At 44.5% G+C, this 22609-nt stretch overlaps 1 protein-coding gene across 10 annotated transcripts in view; it reads right to left on the bottom strand.

Moving 5' to 3' along the window:
* FAM13A (family with sequence similarity 13 member A) overlaps positions 1 to 22609 on the bottom strand; it is a 388793-nt gene that overhangs the window by 349937 nt on the left and 16247 nt on the right. For 6 of the 10 annotated variants that reach the window (XR_016212400.1, XM_051819567.3, XM_051819565.3 and 3 more), the window contains exon 1: positions 13750 to 13992. The exons of 2 other annotated variants lie outside the window; for them this stretch is intronic. Coding sequence is in view for 6 of the 8 variants with exons in the window: in XM_051819567.3 (XP_051675527.3) it covers positions 13750 to 13776 (27 nt within the window). In the remaining 2 variants the exon portion in view is untranslated. Of the gene's footprint in view, positions 1 to 13749; positions 14018 to 22609 lie in introns of those variants that run through there. 2 more of the 10 variants (XM_051819564.3, XM_089303082.1) reach the window with 2 other exon arrangements.

Here is a 22609-nt window from a genome sequence, read left to right as displayed (position 1 = left end):
CACACTGTCCTATAAAGATACCGCAGGGTTTCAAGTTTGACTGATAGCATGTGAGAATGCCAGTTTCCCATTCTCCTGCCAATCCTGTGAATTATAAAAATCTTTAAGCTCGCTGTATTTAATTATGAATGACTACTTTTCACATGTTTATTAGCACTTGTATTTCTTACTTACAAGCAACATCTTCCTCCGATTTTGTCTTTTTGGAATGGACTAGTTTTATTTTTCTTACTGGTTTGTAGGAACTTTTGTATTAAAATAAAAATAGATTTTTTTTTTTTGAAAGTCACGTGTTGCTTCAAGTCTTTGCCCTAGCTTGCCTTTGGCATTTTAACCTACTGATGCTCTTTGGAGTCACGCAATCACTTTAATTATTTGGTAGAAAAATTCACTGATCTCTTTCTTTAGAGTGTCTAGGTTTGAGTCGTCTTTAGCAGGTTAAGCTGCCACCTGCAAAGTAGGCATCCCATACGGGTACCAATTCGAGTCTCAGCTACTTCACTTCAGATCCAGTTCCCTGCTAATGTGCCTGAGAAAGCAGCAGAAGATGGCCCAGGTGCGTGTGTCCCTGTACCCACATGGGAGACCCAGATGAAGCTCCTCGCTCCAGCCTGGCTCAGCCCTGCCCATTGTGGCCACTGGGGGAGGAACCAGCAAAGAAAAGATCTCTCTGCCTCTGTCTTTCCCTCTCTGTAAGTCTTTCAAATAAAATAGAGAAATAAAGAAATGAAAAAAAGAGGAAGGAAAAAGAAAGAGGAAGAAAGAAGAAAAAGGAAAGAGAAAGAAAAGGCAGCAGGCAAAGTAACTGGAGGTGTATGGGGTGGTATCTTCCATCTGCTGGTTCACTCCACAAATGGCTGCAACAGCCAGGGCTGGGCTGGGCCAAGCCAAAGCCAGGAGCCCAGAACTACATCCAGGTCTCCTATGTACCCGGGGCCCCAAAAAATCGAGCCATCACTGCTGCCCCCCAGGATGTGTCAGCCAGATCAGATGTAAAGTAACTGGACTTGAACCAGCACTGTAGTATGGGTATGTAGGCATCCCAAGCGGAGGCTTCCCTCCTGAGCCACAACACCTGCCCCACGATAACGCTTTAACTCACCATTTTAATATCTGATAAGGTAGCACCTCCAAGCTTAATATTATTCAAGAAGTATTTAAAAGAATTCAAACTGAGGGGCTGGCAATATAGCATAGCAGGTAAAGCCACTGCCAGCGATGCCAGCATCCCTTATGGGTACCAGCCTGGGAAAGCAGTGGAAGATGGCCCAAGTCCTTAGGCCCCTGCCACCCACGTAGGGGACTTGGATGAAGCTCCTGGTTTCAGCCCAGCCCAGTCCTGGCCATCTGTCTCTCCTCCTCTCTATAAAACTCTGCCTTTCAAATAAATATTTTTTTAAAAAAGAATTCAAGTGTAAGATATATAATTTATAACATTATGTAATATAGAGGGGCCAGCACTGTGGCGCAGTAGGTTAATCCTCTACCTGCAGCATTGGCATCCCATATGGGCGCCGGTTCTAGTCCTGGCTGCCCCTCTTCCGATGCAGCTCTCTGCCATGACCTGGGAAACAGTAGACCACTCAAGTGCTTGGGCCCCTGCACCTGCATGGGACACCAGGAAGAAGCTCCTGGCTCCTGGCTTCAGATTGGCACAGCTCTGGCCGTTGCGACCATTTGGGGAGTGAACCATCAGATGGAAGACCTTTCTCTCTGTCTCTCCCTCTCACTGTATCTCTATCTTTCAAACAAATAAAATCTTTAAAAAATACATTATAATATAGAAAGAGAATATTTTTCCATAAATCATTCAAAAATCTCCAATCTACCTGTTATTTATATCTCTTAATTATATAACTTTCATAAATTTAATTATACTATTTCTTGCTGCATTGCTACTTTGAAATACACTGTTGGCCAGAGCTGTGGCTCAATAGGCTAATCCTCCACCTAGCGGCGCCAGCACACCAGGTTCTAGTCCCAGTCGGGGTGCCGGATTCTGTCCCGGTTGCCCCTCTTCCAGGCCAGCTCTCTGCTGTGGCCCGGGAAGGCAGTGGAGGATGGCCCAAGTGCTTGGGCCCTGCACCCCATGGGAGACCAGGAGAAGCACCTGGCTCCTGCCTTTGGATCAGCGCGGTGCACTGGCCACGGCAGCCATTGGAGGGTGAACCAATGGCAAAAGGAAGACCTTTCTCTCTGTCTCTCTCTCTCACTATCCACTCTGCCTGTCAAAAAAAAAAAAAAAAAAAAAAAATCCACTGTAAGTTCATACTTACAGATACATTTGATGAAGCACACTTTTTTAAAAAAATAGTTTATGATTCAAGAGCTATTAGACATAAGCTTCCTCCTTGTCTCTGGAATTTAATTTCCCTAATTGAGTTTTAAGGTTCAGATCAAATCAATCTAACTCTTCTGTTCTTTATATAGTCTTTTCTACTCAATTATCCCATTCTTTCACTTGACCTGCTGTTTCATGCTGATTTGCAATTTCCACCATTACTTAGGCTTCCTCACAATTTTCTGCATGTGAACATTAATGGATCTACTCAACTGTGTTCAAAAACTGACCCTTAAATAAATATAACCTAGATCCCAGTACTTTCTAAGTAGCCTTTAAATACCATGCAACAACTGTGTCACTGACCACGTGGAAGCCTCTGAATCTGTCTTCTCTGCATTCCGGGACCCTTCCCATTGAAACCTGAGCCTCCCTTGGCCCTGCTGAGCACGCTTAAAAAGAGGCCCAAGGAAGCTTATTCCTCCTTATGTCAGGTGAAAACACAGCAAGAAAGCTCCAGTGAGGAAGCAGAAAGCGCTTATCAGACACCAGGTCTGCTGCAACCCTGATCTTGGCTTCCCAGGCTTCAGAATTGGGAAAAACAAACTCTGTTAAGTGCAAGGTGTGTTGTTATAGCAGCCTGAACAGTCACTTGATTCTTGTATTCAGTATCACAGAGATGAAAATTCTGTGTGTGCTACAGATTAACAGAAAGGAATGCATACAATGCATGTGCCTGCCTATCATTAACTTTGTTTTCCCCCAGTGCCTCACTCACCATTGGTTTACTATGAACAGAAGTGAATGTAAATGTTTAATCCTGCTTAAAACTTGGTCTAATCCAAAAATATAAACAGTCACTTCGGATCACAGTTCCTTTCATCTTATTTAATATAAAGTAGAATCCACCTATAAAGACAGCATTTGGGAAATAACCCAAGGCAAGACATAAAGTAGCCTCTGATATAGCCCAGGTAACATTTCTATGTTGCAATGTAGTTTACAATCTCACATTGTTTGGCTTGATTCTCACAACAATCTGATTTAGGCTGCTATCATTGTTACCCAGTGGGTGAGCAGAGTGGGAGAGGTTAAGTATTCTGCACAAGGTCAAACAGCCAGTAAGTGCTGGAGGCAAGACCCAAATCCTGCATTGTCCCACATAATGCCAAACTTGCATATCAGGCTGCTGTAACAGCACACCTTGGACTAAATGAACAACAGCAAAGCACTGCATGATGAAATGTGTCACTTACAATGTTTGCTTTTGTTTGACTACAGGTTATTGAAATTCCAGCTCAAATTGGCTAAAATAGTAAGGACATTTACGATTACAGAAGGAGTTCTGGGGAAGGGAAGGTTCTGAGTTGCTGGATTCAGTGGGGTGCATGCATGTCACCATATTCTGTTATGCACTGCTGTGTAAAGTCTTGACCCTCAGGCCACCCTCCCTCTCGATGCACAGGTTACATGTCCACCAGCAGCATCTGGAGTGCACAGTTCCTTGTAGGGGATGAGACACTTATCACAATCGCGGCATATGTCTTTCTCTTTGTTGGAGTTCGCATCCTATTTTGGAAAGCTGGTTGGAATCCTGGCTACTCGGCTTCTGATCCAGCTTCCTGCTAACATGCCTGGGAAGGCAGAAGATGGTGATTGAAGTAGTAGGGCCCCTGGCACCCTGAGAGACCTGGACGAAGTCCTAGGTTCCTGAGGCTTTGGCCTGGCCCAGCCCAGTTCTGGGGGAGCATGTAGGGTGTGAACCAGCAGATGTAAGATCTCCTTCCTTCACTGTGCATTTCAAAAAAAAAATTTTTCTAAAAAAAAAAAGATGCCCACATCCATCTCTCTCTGTCTCTGCCCTCCCTCTGTGTGTGTCCTTCTGCCTTAAATTAAATGAAAATTTCTTTTAGAAAATGATGCCAGTTAAGATGCCCTTTTCCTGAGATCCAGACGGAGTTCCAGGCTCCTGACTTTGGCCTCGCCCAGCCCTGGACATTGCAGTAGTGAATCAGTGGATGGAAGATCTGTGTGTGCTTGTATATGTCCCTCTCTAACTCTGCTTTTCAAATAAATAAATCTTAAAATGATTCCCAAGTCCCACGAGAGAGTGCCTGAATTTGATACCTGGCTCTAATTCCGACTTTGCACCAATACAGACCATGGGAAGAAGCCTGATTGCTCAAGTGACTGGGGCTCTGCCAGCCACCCTAGAGGTCCAGATTGAATTCTCAGCTCCCAGCTTCAGCCCTGGCCATTGTGGGTCTGTGGGGGAGTGAACCAGGGGATGGGGGCTCTTTCTCTTTGACCCTCAAATTGAAAAAATAAAAATATTCCTATATTTCTCAAGAATACTTTGCATTTAAGTGAGAATGTGTGACTAGTTCAAAGCAATATACTGAAGCAAGATACTTCCAGGATAAAAGAGATAAAAACATGTATGCCTCAATCTCTTTTCCCTGATGTAAGCTTTTGGGGGTCCATGGTCATATATACATAGATATATACAGAAAAAAATACATCACCAAAAAAACAGTATCCTGGACACTAGAATCCCCGGAAGGAGGAGAGATCTGCCAGCCTGAGTTAGACTTTAATCTGTAAATAAATCTTCATTTTCTTGAGCTTCTGTTATTCTAGGTTCTGACTGTTGGGACAATTGGTGTTAAATATCTTAGTGTAGGGACTGGCACCATGGCACTGCAGGTTAAAGCCCTGGCCTGAAGTGCCGGCATCCCAGATGGGCACCGGTTCTAGTCCCAGCTGCTCCTCTTCCAATCTAGTTCTCTAGATGGCCCAAGTCCTTGGGATCCTGCACCCGCTTGGGAGACCTGGAAGAAGCTCCTGGCTTTGGATTGGTGCAGCTCCAGCAGTTGCAGCCATCTGGAAAGTAAACCAGTGGATAGAAGACCTCTCTCTCTGTCTCTACCTCTCTCTGTAACTTTGTCTTTCAAATAAAATAAATCTTTAAAAAAAAAAAATGCCGGCCGGCGCCACGGCTCACTAGGCTAATCCTCCACCTTGCGGTGCCAGCACACCGGTCAGGGCGCCGGATTCTGTCCCGGTTGCCCCTCTTCCAGGCCAGCTCTCTGCTGTGGCCGGGAGTGCAGTGGAGGATGGCCCAAGTGCTTGGGCCCTGCACCCCATGGGAGACCAGGATAAGTACCTGGCTCCTGCCATTGGATCAGCACAGTGCGCCAGCCGCAGTGTGCTGGCCGCGGCAGCCATTGGAGGGTGAACCAATGGCAAAGGAAGACCTTTCTCTCTGTCTCTCTCTCTCTCACTGTCCACACTGCCTGTCAAAATAAATAAATTTTAAAAATAAAATAAAATAAAATAAAACATGCCTTAGTGTAGACTGCACCTGAGAGGAGCCACACACTGAGTAGCCTATCCATTGCATGAGGTGCAATGTACATGTAGAGTCCTGCATTGATTACGTTTTTATAGCAAGAGAATGCCTATACTATTTATTCAGTTGGAAACTCAAAATAACAATAAAAAGCACAAAATATCTACAATTATGCTGCTAAATTGTGCTGGATAGAAAACTGTACAATTTTCATAAAAACCACTATCAGAAGATAGAATGCTCTTATGGGCAAGCCTTTGGCTTTTGGGGGTCTCCAAAAAAAAAAAACATTTAAAAATTATCTGAAACTGCTAATTCTAGGGCATGACTTATCCCATACTATTTGGTGCAAACATTACTGAATAGCTACTACTGCCTAGCCCTGAGCAAAAGGCAAGAAGGTAAGAAATGCCAATAAGTTATGACCCATTCAGCCAAGCTTTACAGATTGCTAGGGGGACAAACAGATAATATCAAGGAAACTGAACAGATGGTCAACTATTGCCTAAACTCTATTATCAAGAGAGTACACTGCTCATTAATAGCTAGTGCATAGTCAGTGACAAAAACTAAGACCTGCCAGGTCTGCAATGCTCCAAACAAGGCCCATGTTATGCTCAAAACTTCCGTTAAAAGACAGCAGCCTTTTACAAAAGCCAACAAATCCATCAGGGCATCTAATGAACCTAATAGTAGTCACTATGGGATTAATTTGATACCAAACATCAAACAAGAAACTACCAAGCAGATAACCATCATGGCTTTGAAATTTGCATATATGCAATATTTACTGTATTATTTAAGGAAGTCCAATGCAGCTAAATAGAGAAGAGAAACAATGAGAAGGGCAGATAGAATTACTCAGAGATAATTTTAGGTAAGGAAATAGCTTAGGAGACTGTCTTAGATTGTTGAGGCTGTTGTAACAAAAAAATACCATAAACAGGGCATACTTAGAAACAACAGAAATTTATTCTACACATTCCTGGAGGATGGAAGTTCAAGATGCAAGGGGCCTACAGATTCGGTGTCTGGTGGGGGCCCACTATCCTGGCTCCTAGACATCTCTGTTTTATTGTGTCCTCTCATGGTGGAGGTGCAAGCGAACTCTGAGATCTCTCCTCCAGCAGCACCAATCCCACCCACAAGGACTCTGTCTGCTTGGGGCTATCACCTCCCAGAAGCCTCCTGTCCAAACACATTTTAATACACGAATTTTGGGAGGACACATTCAGACTACAGCATTCTACCCCTGCCCTTCCAAACTTCATGCCCTTTTTAATGTAAAATATGTTTGTTCCAACCCAATAGTCCCCAATGTCTTAACTTGTTCCAGCATCAACTCAAAAATTTGAAGTTCAAAGTCTCATCTGCATATTTACATCAGATAGGAGTGAGATTCATCCTAAGGCAATTCCTCTCCAGATATGAGACTGAAATCAAACACATTATGTGTGATTCCCTGTGGGGAGCAACTGGGAGCAACTCGGACTAGACTAAGTTACTGGAATTAAGACTTATTCTATGCATCTGCTCTCCCACAATATGGTGCTGGGAGAGGAGGAAACAGCTTCTACACAGCTGCCTCCAGTTCAACCAACAAGCTGCAGGACCTGCTCCTGATTGGAGGAGAGCAGTGTACTCGGCGTGTGGGTAGCAGAGTTGGGATTGGTGGAAGAGGACTATAAAGGAGGAGAGAGACAACATGCACCAGGAACATCTATCTGAAGGAACACCTGTGCAGCCCCCGAGAGAGCCGGCCGGCGGTGTGCCGCTCCCCCGCGGAAGTGGGAAAAGTGGCAGGGGGAACCGCCCTTCCACGGAGGTGGAAGGGATGGTAGCCAACCCGGGAAGAACCAGCAGCAAACCCGGGGAGGGCCGAGCAGACAAAAGAACAGCTCAGGGTCCTGTGTCGTTCCTCCATGAAGAGGGGGAGCGACATAATGGTGCCGTGACTCGGATATGAAGCCTAGGCAGGATTCAGTGTCGTTCCTCCACGAAGAGGGGGAGCGACAATTCCCAAATACAACAGTGAGACACACACAGGATAGACATTCTCATTCCAAAAGGAGAAATGGGAAAGAAGGAGTAGCAAGTGCTGAGCAAGTCTAGACCCCAAAAGGGCAAATTACATTAGACTATGAGCCTAGAGAATAATCTTTCATGACTCAGTGCTGTGCCCTCAAGGCGCACAAGGGTGGAGCTCTCCACCCAAGAGCATGAGGGTCCTGCCCTCACAGCTTTTGCTGGATAGAGGCTGGGTCTCCAAGTTTCCAGTGGGCCCTGCCATTATGGCTGGGCAGACTGGCCCTGAAGCAATGCTCTGCCTGGACCCTCATCCCTGCTGCACTTGGGATGTGAGCCATCCCTTGAAATCTACAAGAAGGTAGCCTTAAGCCTGTGGCTTTGCACATGGTGCAATGTGGTTACCAAAGTTTGCAGCCTGTGCCCTCTGTACAAACGGAAAAGCAGCCACCAGGCTGTACTGGACCTGCCAGAGTCACACCTGGGGTGGCCGCGAAGTGTGGGCCACATTGTAGGGAGCTCAGGCCAAGATGCCAGGAGGTACAAGGCAGGTCCTGCAGGCACCAGACACAGCAGGCCCTCCTTGGACGCTGCTCTTCCTCAGGACCTTTGCACCCTGGCCTGTGATGGGAGTGGCATCCTGGCACCTTCAAATTACCTTCAGGGTCACTCTTCCACTGCCTTGGAGAAAGGGTATCTGCTTCTGCCCAAGGTGGCTGATTGGTAACAATGTCTTTATCACACAAGGCATGGACACTACCTGGGTATCCACCTCACCCCACCTCTCAACTGGCTATCTCGTTCTCTACAGTAGGGATAGGCTGAGAATTCTCCAAGTCTTTATGCTTTCTTTCTCATTAATAATCCCATCATTCAGTCACTCCTTCTTGCATTTTTCTACAAGCAGTAAGGCAACAGTAGGGTACTCCTTCTCCATTTCACTTAAAATTGTTCAGCTAAATCTCCAAGTTCATCGCTCACAAGTTCTTCCTTCCCCAAAACACCAGAACACTAACAAATCCATCGAGTCCTTTGCCACTTTATAACAAGGGTCACATTTCCTCTCGCTTCCAATAATGTGTTTCTCATTTCCATCTGAGTTCTCATCAGAGCACCTTTACTATCCACACTCCTGCCAACATCTGCTCAGGATCACCTAGAACAATCTCTTAGAAGATTGAGGTTTGCTCTACAGTTCGCCTTCTTCCTGAGCCCTCATCAAAATTGCCCCTTACAGCTGTTCACAACAATGGTAAGTTACAATGATAACCATGCCTACTAGCCACGGAAAACTGAGCAAGCCTTGTTGGTTCCAGACACACTGTGTCTGCTGTGCATCCTACGAACCTTCAACTCTGGTGTTCTGGGGCCAGCACTGTGGCACAGTGGACTAAGCCTCCGCCTGCAGGGCCGGCATCCCATATGGGCACTGGTTGGAGTCCCAGCTGCTCTACTTCCAATCCAGCTCTTTGATAATGCACCAGAGAAAGCAGGAGATGGCCCAAGTGTTTGGATCCCTGCCACTCATGTGGGAAACCTGGATGAAGCTCCTGGCTCCTGGCTTCATCCTGGCCCAGTGCTGGCTGTTGCAGCCATCTGGAAAATGAACCAGTGGATGGAAAATCTGACTCTCCCTCCCTTTCAAATAAATAAATAAATCTTTCTTTAAAAAAAAAATAGATTCAGGATACTCCTGGAATTATCTGCAACAAGAGTTAGACATACATAGGAAAGAATGGGCTGCCAGGCCCTGATAATACCAAGAGAACTGATGGGCAAATTCACCAGATTTGATACTTGAGCTAACCTGCAAGTCAGTCTCAAGGTTCAGAGAACCCACACACAGGCTTTCTAGCACCCCTCTTTCTTCATATACTAGAATTGCAAACTTCCATTCTGAGCCCATCACTCCTTCTAGGCCCACATGCTGCCTCGGCCAGACCAGTAGAGGGGAGGAAACCCAAAACTCAGCATTCACCCGAGAGAACCAGAGTCACCCAAAAGTGACGTTTAAACTAGAAAATAAGGTAACATTAACTGGCAAGGATGACTTCTCACTCCGCCTGGGTGGTGGCTTACTGAGGAAAAACAAATTTAGCAGCAAAGCAACTAAGTTTTCTTTGTACATATGAGTATATATAAGAAAATGTGTGAGGGCACTACAGTTTCCCTAGCAGCAACATTCCAAAACACTACCAGCATGGGAGAGTGAAATAAAAGGAATGAGGAAGAAAAAGTCAATTAGTGAGTAGAAACTTAGTATAGAAAGGGAATGAGTCCCGGACTCTGGGAAGCAGCAGTGATAGGTCCCGTAATCGGGTTCCTACATCTACATGGGAGACTGAGTCTGTGGTCCCTGGCTTTGGCTCAGCCCTGCACTGGCCATTGTGGGCAGTGGGGTGTGAACCAGTGGATAGGAGCTCTGTCTGCCTACCTCTCAAATAAATAAGTAAATCAAAAGTAACAAGTGAGACACTATAGGAAAACATTTTTTAAGTCTATAAACACACACCCATTCACATACATTCTTACACACAGTATGAATATCTGGTACTCTATTATTCTGTCTAAAGAATGAGTGTTGTTTCAGGAGACTCATAGAATGGCAGATGTCCTAAACAACACCCTGGCCTCAGAATCAGCCCTAAAGGCATTTGGATCTGGCTGAAGAGCCCATGAGAGTATTTTAGGCATGGAAAGCCAAGACACTTTGGCAAAAACAAACAAACAAACAAACAAACCTAAATGAAAGATCTCTGCAAGTGAGATCCTAGTAGAAAGAACGGGCCAAAGAAGGAGGTACCTTTCTCTGAAGGGAGGAGAGAACTTTCACTTTGACTATGACCTTGTCTAAGTAAGATCGGACTCGGTGAACTCAAAAGGCTTCCATAGCCTTGGCAACTCATGACAAGAGCCTAGAGTGATTACTGATGCCTTTAACAAGAGTGTCAATTTGTTAAGTCAATAACAGGAGTCACTGTGCACTTACTCCCCATGTAGGATCTCTGTCCTTAATGTGTTGTCCAATGTGAATTAATGCTATAACTAGTACTGAAACAGTATTTTAAACTTTGTGTTCTGTGTGGGTGCAAACTGATGAAATCTTTACTTAATTGATCTTTACTAAATTGATCTTCTGTATATAAAGAGAATTGAAAATGAATCTTGATGTGTATGGAATGGGAGAGGGAGTGGGATATGGGAGGGTTGCAGGTGGGAGGGAAGTTATGGGGGGGAAAAGCCATTGTAATACATAAACTGTACTTTGGAAATTTATATTTACTAAATAAAAGTTAAAGAAAAAGAATGAGTTTTTTGTAGAATGATACTTGAACAGTTACTACGTATATGATATGTGTTCACTCACTCTCAATCTAAAAATCAGTACAACAGTCTATGTGTAAATTATAATGTGATTGTGTTTACAATTTCAAGCAACAAGCACTAAGAAAAAAGAATTGTTTTCCAAGAGCTATCATCTTCTTGACATTTTATGGTACAATTCCTGAAAACAATATTTGCTCTACAGTAAGACTGAGACACAGCCCACTCCAAGGCTAATCTTAAGTTGGCAGGTAGGAATGATTGAGAGTTACTCAGCTACCAGAGTGAATGATGCCTTAAACTGTGTGATTGCTATGCCAGCCACAAATTAAATTTTGTACAAAGATTTGGATATAAATTAAGGAAAAATATAGACTTTCATATGTGGGTCAGAAGGCATTTCAGTCAAAGTAGAGAGCACTATATTGCAGACTAAGGACAAGAAGTAAGTTTCTTATTTATTTATTTGAAAGGCAGAGTTACAGAGAGGCAGAGGCAGAGAGAGAGACAGAGACAAAGAGAGAAGCCTCCATCCACTGGTTCATCCCTCAAAGAGCTGTAATGGCTAGAGCCGGGCCAATCCAAAGCCAGGAGCCAGGAGCGGCCCTCGGGTCTCCTGTGCAGGTGTTTAAGCACCAGGGCCAATCTCCACCCCCTACCCCCACCCCAGGCCACAGCAGAGAGTCGGATCAGCAGCGGAGCAGCAAGCACACAAACCAGCACCCACCCGGGATGCCACTCCTCAGGCAGCGGCCCCACCCGCTATGCTACAACATTGGCCTCAAGAAGTAAGTTTCCAATCACAAAGGACTACACATCCACATGAGAATGAAGTCCGATGTGCTAGCTCATTCTACACATCTCAGGTCTAAAGTATATAAAAGGTCAGAGGACAGCTGACATTGTAGCACAGTGGGATAAGCCACCACCTGCAGCACTGGCATCCCATATGGGCACCGGTTCAAGTCCCGGCTGCTCCACTTCTGATCCAGCTCCCTGCTAATGTGCCTGGGAAAGCAGTAGAGGATGGCCCAAGTGCTTGTGCCCCTGCACCCAGTGGGAGACCCAGATAAAATTCCCAGCTCCTGGCTTTTGGCTTGGCCCAGCCCCAGCTATTGTGGCCATTTGTGGAGTGGACCAGTGGATGGAGGATCTTTCTCTGTAGCTCTGCTTTTCAAATAAAATAAATCTTTGGGGAAAAAAAAAAAGAGGTCACAGAATGGAAGACTTATCTTTAGGGCTGGCATTGTGGCTAGTGGGTAAAGCCTCTGCCTGTGACACTGGCATCCCATATGGGCACCAGTGGTGTTCTGGCTGCTCCATTTCTGATCCAGCTCTCTGCTAATGGGCTGGGAAAGCAGTGGAAGACAGCCCAAGTATTTAGGCCCCTGCTACCCACATGGGAGACCCAGAAGAAGCTCCTGGCTCCTGGCTTTGGGCTGGCCCAGTCCTGGCCATTGAAGCCATCTGGGGTGTGAGCCAGCATATGGAAAATCTCTCCCTCTCTAACTCGCAAAATCTTAAACAAAAATAAATAAAAGGAAGATATCTCTGGAGTGAAATGAAAGTCAGTATTTTATATGTAGACTAAGTAGGCTTTGAAGGAAAAACTCTGTTGAATTATTAAAAAAAAAAAAAAAAAAAAAACCACAACACTTGGATACCTGGCCACTACAAACCGTTGGACTAAAAGGAAAAAAAAACAGATCAGCACACATGTAGCTCAGTCTCCCCGTAGCTTAACTGAAATTATTCAGTCCATGGGGGAGGGTCCACCATCAGGGACAGCTCAGGGTCTACAAATCACAGGCTGCCCAGCTATTTCAGGATGCTACCACAGCCTACGACAAATTTCAGCTCCTTCTGAAACTTCAGACAAATAAAGTGGATCTGACCTGAATGTAAGCTTTGTTTTTCTTTAAAAAGTGAGCAGTTAAGGTGATAGACAATAACAAATATATCTCATTTATTACTTCTAGGCACAAATAAAATGCCTTTTTGGAATACAGTATTAACTTGCAATATAATTGTGATTTACATATATGAATTTTCTAAATACTAAAATAATGTTAATTTCAGCATTGTATAATACAAATGACAATATCTGATTATTGCAAAAGGTTTTAAATAAGCACTAGAATTCTGTAGAAATTCACAAAGTTCAGCCCAAAACACGCATTTTCCCATGGATTTTCTATCAGAGTTATTTATCGATGCCACTGTACTATCACAACCATCAGTTTCTGTAGCTGATTCAGGATTCACAAACATTTATCTGCCATGCTTTTCCACCACCATTTTCAGCAACCATGCAGAAACAAAAATTCCAGAATTGCTACATGAAAACAGGAGTGTGAGACAGAAAACTGTCATACGCACGTCTGAGGCCATAAATGAAAGGCTATTTTAATTCTTTCTCAAGCTAGCCACAAGATTTTTCCAATAACTATGAGTAGGCTTTCCCTTTTAACTCTTTAGGAACCAAAAAGTCAAACACTTGGGAGTGCCCGGAGTTAAGGAGACACACTCCGCATGCATCTTCCTTCACCTTTTTTGGAAACGGAAGTGGCTAAAAATGCTGGGTGCTACCCCAAACATCGCTTATACCCGTCTGGAATAGACAGGAGTGGAAGCAACAAGTCTTGCTCGTCCTCCTGGGAAGGCAGAACAAAGTCACACAAACATCTCACGGAAGCCTAGGGAGCAGCAGCTGCCGCCGGACCGGCAGGCCCCAGAGCAGCCCAGCCCGCAGAAGGCCTGTACTTACACAGATGGCCAGAGCTCCTGCCCCCATTCTCTCTGCAAGCGCCTGCCAGAGCTGATGAAGACCAGATGAACACAATCAAATGACAGCAACACACTAAAATCCCATTCACTGGGAATGCTCCGATCTGAAAACCAGCCCCCGATCCAAAGGCCCCGCGGTGGGTCGGGGAAGAGTGGATCCTAACATTTTAGGAAGTGTGGTTTGCTTCTTACTCGGCTAAAGCCACATGGCTGGGAGGGCTGCCTGGAGTTGAAATCTGATCCGGAGCGTCCGTGTTGGCAAGTGGAGGGAGTCATGTGACTCGGGTCTTAATTCGCTGACATCTTTTTCTTAAACCTGACTTGCTGAATACCACACACAGGCTTCTGCAGCCCAGAACAGTGCAGATCACCTGGCAGCCCCTGAACAGGACCAGGAGTGCGCAAAGCAAGAACTTGCTCCCTTGGCACCACTGCTCTCCAAAGACAAGTTTCACAGTCACGTTGGGGTTAAATCTGCGGTACACATCTCATTTCTCTAAAGCAGCTTCTCTACCACTTGTCCGGCAGAAACCAGCTAAATTCTACAGACATTTTCTTCCCTGCACCCTCATCCTAGAAGAATTGCTTTACACGAAAACGCTCTATTCTATGTAGCTGGTACTTCCTACCCTCTAACACCTCTTGAAGTATCTTATTCACATACACTGATGGCAAACATGAACACCACACTTCCAGATATCCACAGTGCTACAGAGGCGATTTGCATTCTGGAAAATTAACCTGTAGTCACCCTTTCAATAACTCAAATGCTGTGTTTTTAGGAAATCTGATAGATTTGACAATTCACAAATATTTCAATGGAAAACTAAAAGATCCATTCCAGACAATGCAGAAGGAAACTATCCTATTTTTATTTCATTTTCTGTCAAAAAAAATTTTTTAAGAGGTATGGGGTACTTAAAGCTAATAAATATTACTTATGAATTTTCATTTAACCCCATTTTAAAAGATTTAAATTGTGGCCTGCGCCACAGCTCAATAGGCTAATCCTCCACCTAGCGGTGCTGGCACACCGGGTTCTAGTCCCGGTCGGGGCACTGGATTCTGTCCTGGTTGCCCCTCTTCCAGGCCAGCTCTCTGCTGTGGCCAGGAGTGCAGTGGAGGATGGCCCAAGTGCTTGGGCCCTGCACCCCATGGGAGACCAGGAGAAGTACCTGGCTCCTGCCATCAGATCAGCGTGGTGCACCGGCCACAGCGGTCATTGGAGGGTGAACCAACGGCAAAGGAAGACCTTTCTCTGTCTCTCTCTCTCTCTCTCACTGTCTACTCTGCCTGTTAAAAAAAAAAAAAGATTTAAATTGTACCACCACCAAAAGCATGGTAAAGTTATGCATTAAAGAGTATGGATGGGAGGAGAAGGGAAACCCAGCCCCTACCTCAATACCATAGAACCCTCCATCACTAATCTCCCTGTGTGTCTACAGCCAGCCAGCACCTGCAGCTGAGCCGACTCAGCACCTCAAGCTAGGCAGTGCACAGGACACGGCGGCTGCGTCTGATTCTAGCCGTACATGGAAAAGCTAGCCCAGACCCTTTCCACAGCCGAATCCCACAGAGGGCAATGGGGAAAGAGGATGGACATCATCTCCTTAGAAAAAGAGAATAATTTTCCTACTTTGACCTAAATCTAGACTGTATCATTTATGCTTCCCCTTACCCGCTAGCAAAGGGAACTGCTAAAGAACTTTAACTAAAGAACATTATCATAACAAGCTTTTTCTAATATCTGTCATATTCTTCTGCTTATTTAAGCACTGCCAATCAATCATGAAAAATGAAACATTTAGAATAGATCACCCAATTGCTGCTTTTGACCTATGCTGGGCCAGGCACCATAATGCATTTTGTACAGACACTGGTAAGACATGACTAGCTCATGGGCGGAGAGAATAAAAATGAGCAACTGTCTGTGATTATTAAGGGGAGATGATGGGATTCACAAAAATACAGCATCCTGGTGTCCTGATGTTTCTTAGCAGAAGGAATCTGAGGGGGCTACACTAGCAGGACGGTCACTGTCATATTCCCTCCAGAGGCAGGTCACAGAACTAGGCAGCACCTCCTGATGTCCTCTGCAGCAAGTCAGAAGGGCTTCCTGGAAGAGGTGGCCTTCCTACACAGGGTGGGAAAGAACACCCTTACCTATGAAGACGAAGGCTCACAGAGAAGAATCTGTGCAAACAGGCCTCGCCAAGCTTCCCTCAGCTTGCTGCCATTAGATCATCCCCGCTTCGTCCTGTCACCTTTCTCCAGGCTATCCACTCTTCATCAGACCCGACATAAAAACCCACAGGTTTGATCATTTCTATAGGTCATCCTTTCCTGTGAGGGCTCCTGCATCACGTGACATTCATCAAACACATGTTTCAGCCATCAACCAGGATGGATGAGGAAAAACTAATTTTCCTTCCCCACCAGATGGATGAATAAAGAAGCAAAGGCAGTGTACGAGAGTAACAGAGGATGCCTATATACACTTAACATTCCTAACTTCCAGTATATTGTCTATGCTTGTCAAAAATAAAACACTTTATACTAACTTATAACTTTATATCCCACTTTCTATATAATACTGTATCAGAGGGGCCAGCGCTGTCGCTCACTTAGCTAATCCTCCGCCTGAGGTGCCAGCAAGCCATATGGGCACCGGGTTCTAGTCCCGGTTACTCCTCCTTCCAGTCCAGCTCTCTGCTGTGGCCCGGGAAGGCAGTGGAGGATGGCCCAAGTGCTTGGGCCCTGCACCTGCATGGGAGACCAGGAGAAAACACCTGGCTCCTGGCTTCAGATAGGCACAGCACCAGCCATAGCGGCCATTTGGGGAATGAACCAACGGAAGGAAGACCTCCCTCTCTCTCTTTCTATAGCTCTACCTGTACAAAAAAAAAAATACTGTATCAAAGACACATTCTTATGTTGTTAATACTATAAACACATTAAATTGTGTGCAATATATTCTGTACATATGAGTTCCCTCAGTCACTCTGCTTTTATTAGACAATTAAATAGTGTGTATTTACAAGTAATGGTTTGTTATCATTCTGATTATTTTCTAATTAAGATTCCTGAAAGTAGAATTTCTGGATCACAAAGTCTATAAATATGTGTTAAAGCTTGTAGCATACACAGGCTCCAGCACTCTATGTGCTAAGACCATCCTACATAAGCTTGTATATTTTTATTAAAATATTTGCCAAGTGCTTATGAAATGCTATTTATTGGTTTTTAATTCATACAATGACTATTTTCTTAAAATGATTTATTTATTTATTTGAAAGTCAGAGTTACACAGAGAGAGGAGAGGCAGAGAGAGAGAGAAGTCTTCCATCTGATGGTTCACTCCCCAGATGTCCCCATTGGCCAGAGCTGTGCCAATCCGAAGCCAGGAGCCAGGAGCTTCTTCTGGGTCTCTGACACGGGTGCAGGGGCCCAAGGACTTGGACCACCCTCCACTGCTTTCCCAGGCTATAGTAGAGAGCTGGAAGAGGTGCAGCCGGGACTAGAACCATGCCCATATGCTTCAGGCCAGGGCATTAACCCACTATGCCACAGCACTGGCCCCACAATGACTATTAAAAAAACGTCAGCTGATAGGACTGCAGGCTTCTCATTTTTAAAGCTTACAGTAAGATACTGCAGAAAGTTCATGGTCAGCTGGAATTGAAAGTTTAGTTTGGTGCAGAAATTTTTTTGAAATCCAGGCATAATTTGTTCACAATATGCATTTTTCATGAACTCTGAAAACCTCTTACATTTCTTATTACCAACAAAATTGAATTTGTGAAACGTCCTCACTAACCATCCGTATTTTCTGTTCTCGGACCTGTCCTTGATTATTTCCTTTGTCAGTTTATCAACTGGAGACTTTCCAGCTGAGGGCACTTTTATAGCGCCATTCTATAAACTAAATACAACCCATAAAAGGTACTTAGTATAGTACCTGGCAAGTGGTAGTAAAAATAACATTTTTGGATCCTTACTGTGTGGTATAATTCTCTATCCGAAATTTACTTTGAAACATAGCAAAATAAAAGGATCCAAATTGATTCAATTTAAACTTTTTCATGTAGCTACTGTGATCCAGACCTCCTAACAATCCCCAGAATTCAATCTCTTTCTGAGACCATTAGCTCTTCTCCCTCTTAGTGGTGGTTGAGTCCTAGGTTGTGTGACCTTTCATATGGGGGGAGAAGGCCATGTGACCATGTACTCATGAACAAACTATGAAAGGATAAGTGTGTGCAAGTTCATGTAACTTCATAGGAAATCCCTTGGCCCACATACTACCTTGTGTGGAATCATGAGCTCAACTATAAGTGCATCAGAAACCCAGCTTCAATGTTGAAGAGGAGTGACGTCACGGAGATGACAGAGTAACTCAATGGAAGCAACCTAGGTACCTGGATGAGCTCCTGGCCTTGCAAGTCTAGACCAACTGCATTCTTTCTCTTTTTCTTTTTTTTAAGATTTATTTACTTATTTGAAAGTCAAAGTTACGGAGAAAGAAAGAGGGGAGAGTGAGAGAGAATGATCTTCCATCCCCTGGTTCACTCCCCAGATGGCCACAACAGCCAGGGGCCAGGAGCTTCATCCAGGTCTCCCATTAGAGTGCAGGGACCAAAGCACTTGGGCCATCTTCTGCTGCTTTCCCAGGCACATTAGCAGCCCCACCCCTGACCTCTGTAGAGGAGAGAGGGGTTGGAGACCTAGCCAATCACCAGTGGCCAGTGATTTAATCAATCATGCATACATAACACATAATGAAACCTCTACAGACCTCCTAAAGAATGAGTGTGGCACTTGGAAATGCTAGGAGTAGGGTGTCCTGACTCTGCACTACCCTGCCCCCCCCCCCCACCACCACAACCACACTCTGTGCCCAATGCATTGCTTCCATTTGGCTTTTCCTGAGTTGTATGCTTTATAACAAACTGGTGACTGTAAACTGTTTTTCTGAGTTATGTGAGCCATTCTAACAAATAATTAAGCCAAGCAGGGGGCCATGAGGACTCCAGATTTATTGCTGGTTAGTCAGAAGTACAGGATGCCTGGAACTTGAGACTGACTTGTGAAGTAGGGTGGGTCTTGTGGGTATGAGCCCTTAACTTATGGATTCTGACACTAACTCCAAATACATAGTGTCAGGCTGAATTAAATTGCAGGACACCCCACTGGTATTGGAGAACTAGTTATTACAATGGGAAAAACTCACATAGTTGGTGTCAGAAATGTTCTGTGGGTAGAAACAGATCATGGGGGCAGGTGTTTAACCTAGGAGTTAACATGCCAGTATACCCATATCAGAATGTCTGGATTTCCTACTAATGAAGTTCCTTGGAGGCAGCAGGTGATAGCTCAACTAGTTGAGTTCCTGTCACCCATGTGGGAGACCTGTTGAGTTACTGGAGCATGGCTTCAGCTCCAGTCTCTCTGCCACTTGAATTAAATTTAAAATGAAAAAAATAAAACAGATCCTAACTCCAAAAACACACATCTCCTGTCACTATTTCTAATAGGCACATATTCATCCTTTCTTTTTGGGATATTATATACGGATGATATAAGAACAAACTGTCTTATTCTCTAACAAACTTTTATCCTTAGCTGTTCTTTTCTGTGATGAGATTTCCTTTTCAGACAACACTCTGAATAGCACTAAAAGACTACGCTTCAAAACAATGTTTGTTTCTCCATGGAATGCACTTGAAATTAGAGCCTGAAATATTGATTTTTTCTGACCCCAAAATAGATGCAAATAACATAAAAATCCCATTAAGTCCAGAAAGGTCTCTTGTCTCACACACACACACACACACACACGAGAGGGTCTTCAAAACGTTTGTGGAAATGTCTAGTATGAAAACACACACATGAATTACCTGCCCGACTCCTGACTGCAGCTTCCTGCAAGAGAAGACCCAGACAGGTGGCAATGATGGCTCAAGTGGCTGGGTCCTAGGTACCCGTATTGGAGACCCAGTCCTGGCCACTGCAAGCATTTGGGACGTGAGCCAGCAGATGAAGGAGCTATCTCTGCCTTAAAGACCAAAGAATGGGTTCACCCTGATAAACAAATAAGTGCCAACTATCAACAGGGGATTAATCCATTTCCACAATGCCTAAATCCCACACTTCCCTAAAATCCTAGAGTTACCTATCTTTCCTTCTTCTGCCAGCTTCATCTTATAGTTACCTCATCCTCCCTGTACGCACTTGAGTTTTAATTCTTTGATTAGCAAACATCATATAGTAAGTTGGATAATCAAATTTGAAATTTGTGGCTTTTACTACTTGCAAATGAGAAGATAGGAAAAAGTGGATGAATTCAAGTGACAGTAGCTAGAGGTGCAGGAAGCCAGGTGTTGAGCTGACCTATAGAGTCGTCATTGGTTAGGATATTCTACAGTTGGAATTTGGTCCCCCAAAAGCGTTTATTGGAAACTTAATCCCCAGTGCAGCAATGTTTGGAGGTGGGTATTGAATGAGAAGTGATTATGACCAAATACATGGGTTACAGCTATTGTATCATGGGAATGGGTTCCATATGAAAGGATGAGTTTGGTTGCTTGGCCTGTCTCTGTCTCACCTCCCCTTCTCCATCCCCTCCCCTCTCTTCCCTTCTGCCTTCTGCCATGAGATGATATGCAAGAAAACCCATGTCAGATGCTGGCCTCCCAATCTTGGACTTCCCATTCTCCAGAAATGTAAGGAAATACATTCCTTACAGTTCCTTGTAGGTTACCCAGACTCAGGTATTCTGTTACAGCAGCACAGAACAGATGAAGGCAGGAAGGAAGGAAATAATAACATAATAATATCAATAAGATCAATTATAGGGATCTGTATGGTACACAGAGACATGCATCAGCCTGAAGAGGAAGGGCTGTAGATGGAATAAGAAACCTAGGATGGATCTCACAATTATGAGCCTTGGTGGTTCCTAAATAGATTGAATAGTTTGATAGAAGTTTGATAGATCAGTCTGGAAGCCTGACTTGAACGTGCCAGGAGGAGGAAGAGATTTATACAGATAAATGAACCTAGCAATGATATTCCACCTGAGATAAAGATGACTGACTTTGGGTAGAGAAGGATAAACCACACAAATTTTGAAGAATCCTAAGACTGACAGCAGACTTTAGGAAACCAAAGAGGCACCATCCTAATCAAGGAAAGAGAGGTTTTAAAAATTCAAAATCTGTTGCCTAAAACCTTGGAGTACTTCCTAATAACCAGGCTACCTTATCCTAGTCTGTCTGGGAAAGCTCCAGGTCATGCTTGTTGACTAAATGGAATTATTAACAATGCTCTATTTCCCACTTAAAAGTGCTCTGAGAGGGAACAGCAATGTGGCTTAGTAGGCTAAGCCTCTGCCTGTAGTGCTGGCATCCTTTATGGGCTCAGGTTCGAGTCCAGGCTGCTACACTACTGATGCAGTTCCTTGCCTTGGAAAGCAGCAAGACAGCCCAAGTGCTTGGGCCCCTGCACCTGTGTGGGAGACCTGGGAGAAGCCCCTAGCTCCTGGCTTCAGATCTGCTCAACTCCTGCTGTTGTGGCCACTTGGGGAGTGAATCAGTGGATGGAAGACCTTTCTCTGTTTCTCCTCTCTGCCTCTCAAATAAAAAAAAAAAAAGTGCTTTGAGAAAGCCAAGGCCAAGTAAGGTACCAAGCAAAGTCTGCTGCCAGAGTATCAGAAGTCCCCCTTTCCCAGGATGCTGAGAAGGGATACAGACCTCGTCTGCACGGTGGACCTGCACCCCACAGATGACATGTGTGGGGATGACACTGATTTCCAGCTGCTGAGGGCTGAGGCTGAGCTGTGCCAGTGTTCATCATGGGAAATACATAGCAAAAATCAAATGAGATGTGTTAAAAAGCAGGAGATCGTGACCCACCACCAACAGAGGCAGACGTAGGGACAGCACTGACAGACAGGGACTACAGAAAACACTACCGCAAATACCTTTCAGAATTTACAGGAAAGTACAGATATGAGTGAAGAGGTATGATATTTTATGAGAGAAATAAAAATTCTTAAAAAGCAAATAAGGGGCCATTCCTATGGCATAGTGGATTGTCTCCACCTGTGGTGTCAGCATCCCATAGAAGGTGCCAGTTCATGTCCCAGCTGCTCCTCCTCCAATCCAGTTCTCTGCTTATGGCCTGATAAAGCAGAAGATAGCCCAGATGCCTGGGCCCCTGCGCTCATGTAGGAGACCCTGGTTCCTGGTTCCTGGTTCCTGGCTTCAGATCGGCCCAGCTCCAGCTGCTGGAGACATGATCATGTCTCTGTCCAGCACACTGTGCTGTATGTGAGTACGTCACCTGCCTGGCAGTCACTTAGTAGTCATCTTGTTTTTCAGGCTAACTCGCAGTGGTGCTGTGCTTCTGATCTAGTAACTCTTGTTTCACTTCAAGTGGCTCTAAAGCCCAAGAGTAGTCATGCTAGATTTTTGGATATACCCAAGAAGAAGGTGCAAAGTGTTCTTAACTGTATAGTTCTGCACACATTTCTATGGACTTCCTTCTAAGGGTACAGTTTAAAAACTTGTCATGGGATTCCAAATCCCCTTAAGCTGGGTGGTAAAAATACCATCTTAAGTGTTAAAGTGATCAAATGGATAGGATTAAGGGTCTGGTAATAATAGACAAAATTAAAAAGGAGTGCTCCAACATGGGAAGCAGTCTACACAGCAGACTCATAGAAAGACAAACACTTTAAATAGCACTTGGACCTCGGAATCAGCCCTTAAGGCATTCTAGTCTGGCTGAAAAGTCCACAAGAGCATTTCAGGTGTGGAAAGCCAAGACACTGTGGCAAA

This window comes from Oryctolagus cuniculus, chromosome 8 (assembly GCF_051225735.1).
Source record: "Oryctolagus cuniculus isolate XC-2025 breed Fujian yellow rabbit chromosome 8, ASM5122573v1, whole genome shotgun sequence".
Classification (NCBI taxonomy): domain Eukaryota; kingdom Metazoa; phylum Chordata; class Mammalia; order Lagomorpha; family Leporidae; genus Oryctolagus; species Oryctolagus cuniculus.
This window is presented reverse-complemented; position numbering and strand designations above follow the sequence as displayed.